At 48.9% G+C, this 7,500-nt stretch overlaps 1 protein-coding gene across 1 annotated transcript in view; it reads left to right on the top strand.

Moving 5' to 3' along the window:
• Nucleotides 1-2,065: 2,065 nt before the first annotated feature.
• Nucleotides 2,066-7,500, top strand: part of rnf220b (ring finger protein 220b) — a gene marked incomplete at both ends in the record, with an annotated part of 45,152 nt that continues 39,717 nt past the window's right edge. Inside the window, one exon of the mRNA XM_083648214.1 lies at nt 2,066-2,690. Within this exon, the coding sequence (XP_083504340.1) occupies nt 2,066-2,690 (625 nt within the window). The remainder of the gene's footprint in view (nt 2,691-7,500) is intronic.

Here is a 7,500-nt window from a genome sequence, read left to right as displayed (position 1 = left end):
AGAGGCAGACAGACAGAGGCGCACAGCCCTGAGACCTCCCCACAAACACAGCGACTACCTTTCCAAACTACATCCATTCCAGCCTTATTGCAGTTAGCAGGCTACCTCACTTGAACATCTGGAGCGGGACTGCGAAGCAGCTGCGTGTGTTTTTCCTTCTGCGCGCCGCCGAGGGAAAGTGCCGCTTCCTTGAAATTACAAGTTGAAAGAGAGAGAGAGAGAGAGTTCCTTGACGGCAACATAAAGCTCGCATTGACTACTTCATTACGGTAAGTAGCGGCTGATGCGGAGTGATAAGACAACTCATTACAGCTTGTAATTGTTTTAATTGCCTTAATTGGTGCGTTGGTTGCCATGTGTTCTGTCGACGCTTTTTGTGCTTCTATTTGCCCGGGGACTTTTGCGCTCTCGCTAGCAAAACGGATTTCAGTTCGGTTTAGATGTTTTACAATGAAAGACTTTTGAGGACATTTAGATTATGAGTATTTTGTGGCTACTTTCGCCTCCCTTGCGCTCTCACGCGCTGGAGACGCAACTGTCTAAAACCTAATAAATCTAGCCTATACTGTATATCTTAAGTAATTACAAAATAAATATCCTATCCTTTCTTTTTCAAATGAGTTAATGGAAGACCATATATGCTATAGCCTAATAAGTTTTGTCTGAAAAGAAAATATGACCATGCGCAAACTTTCTCTCTCCAGCATCTGATCGCTTCTTCGGCAGATGTTTGTGGTTGCTTGTTCAGAACCACCTGGAACAGGATTGATGTCGTTCAATAAAGTAGACTCGCTCAAATCAATAGGGCCAAACCTTACATCGTTAATTAGGCCTTTTCCCGGAACTAATCTATGCTAATCTTATTCTATTCATTACATTTTAGTTTGGCAAAGATACTGTCAAACTGTGAAATCGCTAATTGGGGTTAAGTAGTTTTCTTTCGATTAGAATCTATTATTGTCTGCCTTTAGCTGATCATTTTCAAGAGGTCATAATTAATCAAATTCAGTTTATCCTTACATTTTTTTTAACTGTGTTGTTTCACACTAGCAAGTTGTATTGCGAAATTCAAAAGACACATTCCACGGATTTAATTTTATTGGACGCAATCAGCATTATTTAGCCTATAACTTATTGATTTAGTGAGACTGTTAATTCGTATTATATGCTTATTACAGTGTAAAAGAGTGATCATCTTATTTTGTCATCATAATTTACCCAAATGCGATTGCTCCAGTACTATTAAATATCTGTTATACAGGCCCAGGCTAGTGTGTGTTTTATTGCCTATTTATTTATTCGTAATTATTTACAGGCACAGTGGCCTTACTGAAACCATTACAAATCTGTAATAAAAAAATCCTGGTAAGTGAGATCTGTTGGATCTGTTCTCAAAATGAAAGGATGAACATTGTGAAGATTTTGGCGTATAGAGGATCATAAAACAATTAGTCTGCAGTGTAAACTGTGAAGAAAATCAAATGAATTGACTTTTTCAGTCTGCATCAACTGATAATTAATTCTTGATAATCTTGCACAAATTGTTACCCAATAAATGTGAAAATAACAACTGACTTTATGGGACATTTGAAAGAAAAAAGTACCTTAAAAATTAAACACATTTTTAAACAAATTGTTTTTTCTCCTCATGTCATCACAGCTGTGAGGCTTGTCTCCAGCCTCTATAAACGGTCTCTCTCGGCAGGGCACGGCATATCACACACACAGCAAGAAGGTCGAGGGTTTGAATCTCCACCCCGCTCCTTTCTGTGGGGAGTTTGCATGTTCTCCCCATGTTTGCGTGGGTTTTCTCTGGGTGCTCCGGTTTCCTCACACAGTCCAAAGATATGCTGTGTTTGTGTAGTGGCAATCTAATCTAAAATATCTGATGAATGTAATATAATGATGTAGTACTGTGATCATGCTGTATTATACTGAACATAACTGAACTGAACTCTCTCTCTCTCTCTCTCTCTCTCTCTCTCTCTCTCTCTCTCTCTCTCTCTCTCTCTCTCTCTCTCTCCGCTGAGTCCAGGTGTCCCGGAGCCCAAACAGGGAGGAGTGAATGGACCTCCACCGGCCCTTCAAGATGGACAGCCCCTCCTACCTGCCCGCCCCGCTGGCCTCCCCCGCCCTCATGGTCCTAGCGTCCACCGCCGAGTCGGGCCGTGATGCCTCCGTGCCGTGCCAGGCCCCCTCTGTCCCCTGCCAGGCGCCCCGGCCCTTCGGCGTGCCCGCCTCCCTGGAGAAAGACCTCCACCTGCCCTTCCCCTCTGCCTCCTACACCTTCACCTCCATGTACCACCACCGGCAGGGCCCCATGTCGGGCACCTTCCCCTCGCCCAGAGACTTCTCCCTGCTCCACCTGCACCCCCAGTTCACCTCCCCGCCCAGCCTGGACTGCTCCACCCTGGGCATGCTCAACCACAGCGGGGTGGGCGCCTTCCGCCCCTTCTCCTCCCCGCACGAGGAGAGGGGCGAGGCGGGGCTCTACCAGTCGGCGTTCACCCCCGCCAAGCGGCTGAAGGGCTGCTTCCCCGAGGCGGCCGAGGGCAAAGAGTTTGACTTCGGCTCCCCGGGCGGCTCGCTGAAGCAACAAGGGGACGACGCGGCCAGGAAGCTGTTCTCCATGTCGGGGCTGCTATCTGACGGAGAGGCCTCATCCAGCCCCGAGGAACGCAAGGAGCGCAGTGAGTACACACTCAACACACACGCACGCACGCGCACACACACACACACACTCAACACCCACACACACACACACACACACACACACACACTCAACACACACACACACACTCAACACCCACACACACACACACACACACACACACACACACACACACACACACACACACACACTCAACACCCACACACACACACTCAACACACACAAAAAACACTCACAAACTGATCTGATCATGGTCATTATATACTGTACATAGACTTAGATTCACTTCCTTGAGTCTTACTCTAAGCCTAACCCGAACCCTAACCTTAACCACTGACCCAAAACAGCTTTTTACAAAATTGAAGACACAGCTTTTGTCCCCTCTTGGACTAACTGCTTAACTGCTCTTAAGTCTGAAATGTGTCCCTGAAAGTAGCCGATGTCAGAGCACAAAAACACATGTTCAGGCGTGGAAACACGCGCTGCGTAGCATGCTAGCCTGACTACATACACATTTGCATGCATGCAGGCACGCGCACACACACACACACACACACACACACACACACACACACACACACACACACACACACACACACACACAACACACACGTGTTCCGTCCTCATCTCACAGCACCTTTGAGTTTGTAGTGAAATGTGCCTGGTTTAATTGCCACATCAAAGAGTTCACGCAACCTGACATGACACATGTCACATGGCACATGACACATGTCACATGACACGGTGGCGGACAGGATTTCCATCTGGGCGGCTGCGCTGACGAAAGATGACAAATTGAAAGGAAGCTTTTGTGTGTCAGGAGGAGCGTGCATCTGAGCAGGCTTGCATCTGAGCAGGCTTGTATCTGAGCAGGCTTGTATCTGAGCAGGCTTGTATCTGAGCAGGCTTGTATCTGAGCAGGCTTGTATCTGAGCAGGTTTCCTCTCCTGCGCTCCATCATCAGGGCCTCGCTGGGCTAAGTGTTTACAGCGTGCCGTCTTTCACACCAGTCAATTGAATCGTGTCACTTATTCAGCTTTAGTGATCATTAGCCACATGTGACCATTAGGCCTATTGCAAGTCAGACTTTCCTGGGCGCCGAGCAACACAAAAACACGGGAGCGTACGGAGCGGTTGACAGAGGAGGAGTGAGCGTCGCTACGAATGACACCCTGTCAGAGATAACGAGGTGGCAGAGATAGAGAGGGAGCGAAGGAGGGCGGGTTGGAGGAGGATGGAGAGAAAGAAAGAAAGAGAGAACGAGAGAGAGAGAGAGAGAGAGAGAGAGAGAGAGAGAGAGAGGGAGAGAGACAGACGTGGTGATGCGCCTCATGCCTCAGCTTCCCAACGATCATACTCTGGGCTCAATATGGCCGCCCACACCAGCCGTCTGATTTGTTGACAAATGAGTGGGAGAGGTGTCAGTCAGCAGAGAGAGAGAGAGAGAGAGAGAGACGCTCCTCATTACTCCCGGGGATAATTGCCCCAGCGGCGCGGGGGCCGCACGCCCGCCTCGCACGCCCGCCTCGCCCCCGCCTCCGAGATGCAGAGAGAGAGAGTGGAGAGAGCAGGAAGCCGAGGCAGGGGAGGCGCTGTGAGGCACGACGGGGAATCAGACCCCCTCATGGCGGTCGGCGAGGGGAGCGCCTGACAGATGAAAGAGCCTGGAGGAAGAGAGAGAGAGAGAGGACCCTAAAGGCTCAGCAAGAGAGAGAGAGAGAGAGAGAGAGAGAGGACCCTAAAGGCTCAGCAGATCAGAGGGGGACACCATCGAAAATAATGACAATGAGAAGCGTGCGGGTGGAGGTATGGGGACCCTCTCATACATATCGCCTAAAGCAAACTTTCATCCCACACATAAAGGGGTGGGAGCCGGGGCCAGTTGCCTTCAGAAAAGTTTGGATTGTGCATGTGTGACTCTGTGTGTCTCTGTGTGTCTCTGTGTGTCTCTGTGTGTGTCTCTGTGTGTCTCTGTGTGTCTCTGTGTGTGTCTTTGTTCAAACTTAGTGATTTTCTCTTGGGCGGCGCGAGCTGAGTGACAGGGCCAGGGAGGCAGAGTGGCAGCAAGGAATCTCAATATGGAATTTTAATAAGGACAGGAAAGGAAGAGATGCCAGGCAGCCGGAGTGCTGGTGTGAGAGGTGTGTCTGTCTGACAATGTTTGCCTGTGCACTCGTGCGTTGCGTGCGCCCCCTCTCGTGCAGTGCGTGCCTCCCCTCTCGTCTCGTGGGGTGCGTGCTCCCCCTCTCGTCTCGTGGGGTGCGTGCTCCCCCTCTCCTCCTGATTTCGGGGGAATCTCATTTGGGGAATGTTGACAAGGACAAAAGACAGGGTGGGATAGAACATGGAGGAGCAGCTCCTCCAAAAGTGAGTTTGGGGGCGAAGATTTTTTTTGTTCTTTTTTTATTCTCACACATTGGAAGCCGCTTTTCCAGCTTTATCCAATTAGGTCGGAGCTCAGGCAAACTAAGAGCTTGAATGCAATTGAGCTCGCAGCCCTTTTCTAAGTCTGACATGCGCTTGTTCCTCTTCACTGCTTAGCAGACAGTCACTTCTGGAGCAAAAGTCTTAAGTGCTAAGCTTGAAATCTCCCGGCGATGTGAGAGTCTGCCTGCGGGCGTGCTACAGTAGCCACGGCCGTGCAAAGTCACACTGAAGTACAAAATGGAGCATAAAAATCAACTTTTATACTTTGATAAGTTTCAACTTTATTGAAATGACATCCACGGGTCTGTCAGTCTGTAGTGAGCTGCTTGTCTACTCTTTAAAGGCGTTTGTCCCTGTGTTTCAACAGATAGTTCTCGTGAAATAAACAGACACTTTTCGATGGTGATGATTAGCAAGTTATCTCACTACTACAATAAGGCGGCCGGGATCCGCGGCGGCGGCGCACAATTGCTCAACTGAGCATGCTCAGAACCGCGCGCGTCTGAGACAGAGGCTCGGTGTGTTTTACCAGGCAGGTCTGAGACAGACGGTGTGTTTTACCAGGCAGGTCTGAGACAGAGTGAGTTTTACCAGGCAGGTCTGAGACAGAGTGTGTTTTACCAGGCAGGTCTGAGACAGAGTGTGTTTTACCAGGCAGGTCTGAGACAGAGTGTGTTTTACCAGGCAGGTCTGACACAGATGATTGGTGTGCTCTGACAGCTGTTCAAACAGCCATGCTGGCTTTCAAAGGGCAGATGTCTGCACTGGAGCGGCTCATGCTTATTTTCCTCGCGGAGATGCTTTCAACCACACAGGCCCGAGCTGGAACTAAAAAGGCCATTTACTGTAGCAGAAACACAGGCCCGAGCTGGAACTAAAAAGGCCCTTTAACAGAAACACAGCACGAGCCGCGAGCACGGAGCAACGCAGTGATACAACACACCGTGGATAGACATTCACAGTGTGTGCGTGTGTGCATGTGTGTGTGTGTGTGTGTGTGTGTGTGTGTGTGTGTGTGTGTGTGTGTGCGTGTGCGTGTGTGTATCTCACTGGTAGCAGAGTTGAGTGAGAGTTGTGATAACAGGAGCCAGATGTTGGAGTGCCTCTGTGTAGTGATACAATACTCAAAGTTCTAACTTCAATACCAATACGATACCCAGGAAAATATCGATACTCGATACCATTTTCGATACCACGAAATAACAACACATCAATAAAGGAAGACACATGGACGGACAGGCCCGATAAAACTCTTTGCACGTCCACAGCAGATTACCTCTGCTCTAGTCATCAGCCTATCAGAACACAGCAGATTACCTCTGCTCTAGTCATCAGCCTATCAGAACACAGCCAATGACAGGGAGGGAGAAATCAGTACTTGTACAGTATGTCTGATTCTTCATGAAGAGAAAGCACTGCTGGCATCCATTCTGTTGCAAACGAGTATCATTCATATTTTTAGTATCAACACTTTTGAGAATCAATTGTTTAATTTGATAAAATGCTGTTTGGTGGACACTTACAAGTGCACACACTCTGAGTATGACTGACCCATGAGACTTGAACCCGCCACCTCAGTCTCAGTGATTTACACTGAACACAAGATGGTCCTGAAACAGCCAGTGTGTGTGTGTGTGTGTGTGTGTGTGTGTGTGTGTGTGTGTGTGCGTGCGTGCGTGCGTGCGTGCGTGCGTGCGTGCGTGCGTGTGTGTGTGTGTGTGTGTGTGTGTCTGCCTGTCTTGTCTCATTCGGTAATGTGAAACGTGAAGATAGCTTCAACACAATCTGTCTTTAGAGTCAAATGTGAACCAAACTCTTCATCATGACAGAATCTGGGCGTAAAGCGTGGGACTTCCACATCACGCATCAGGCTCTCCAGTCAGACACGGGCACCGGCGAGCCCCTCTGAGCCCGCGACCCAGAGACCATCCCAGTGTTCAGCCGAGGGAAAGGAAACAGCAGGGAAGCTAGCGGACGCCCAGGTGTGTCGGACAGGTGTGTCGGCCAGGTGTGCTCAGTGTGTAAGTGTCCTCCACACTCGTGAGCACTTAGTGGCGCGGTGCCCGGAACACAATCAATACAACATAGATTCATCTTACACTTGGCACGTGGATTATCTCCTCGGCGATGGGTGATGTTTGACAGGCTTAGCTTGTTCCAGTCACAGCTTACATGTGTTTGTTGTGTGTGTGTGTGTGTGTGTGTGTGCGCGCGTGCGTGCGTGCGTGCGTGCGTGCGTGCGTGTGATTACATTTTGCTCCTAATATCCAAGAAGCTTTTGGATATTTTTCTTACACTTTTGGCCTGCTGAGCTTTCTTGATTTTCCCAGGAACTAAGAAAAACGTTTGTTGTTTGTTTTTAGCTTGGCAATTATGCATTTTTGAATTTATCTAAGTGTTTG

This window comes from Poromitra crassiceps, assembly GCF_964638095.1.
Source record: "Poromitra crassiceps genome assembly, chromosome: 12".
In the NCBI taxonomy this organism is placed as follows: Eukaryota; Metazoa; Chordata; class Actinopteri; order Beryciformes; family Melamphaidae; genus Poromitra; species Poromitra crassiceps.
The sequence above is the reverse complement of the archived record's forward strand: the minus strand, read 5'-3'. Positions and strand labels throughout refer to the sequence as shown.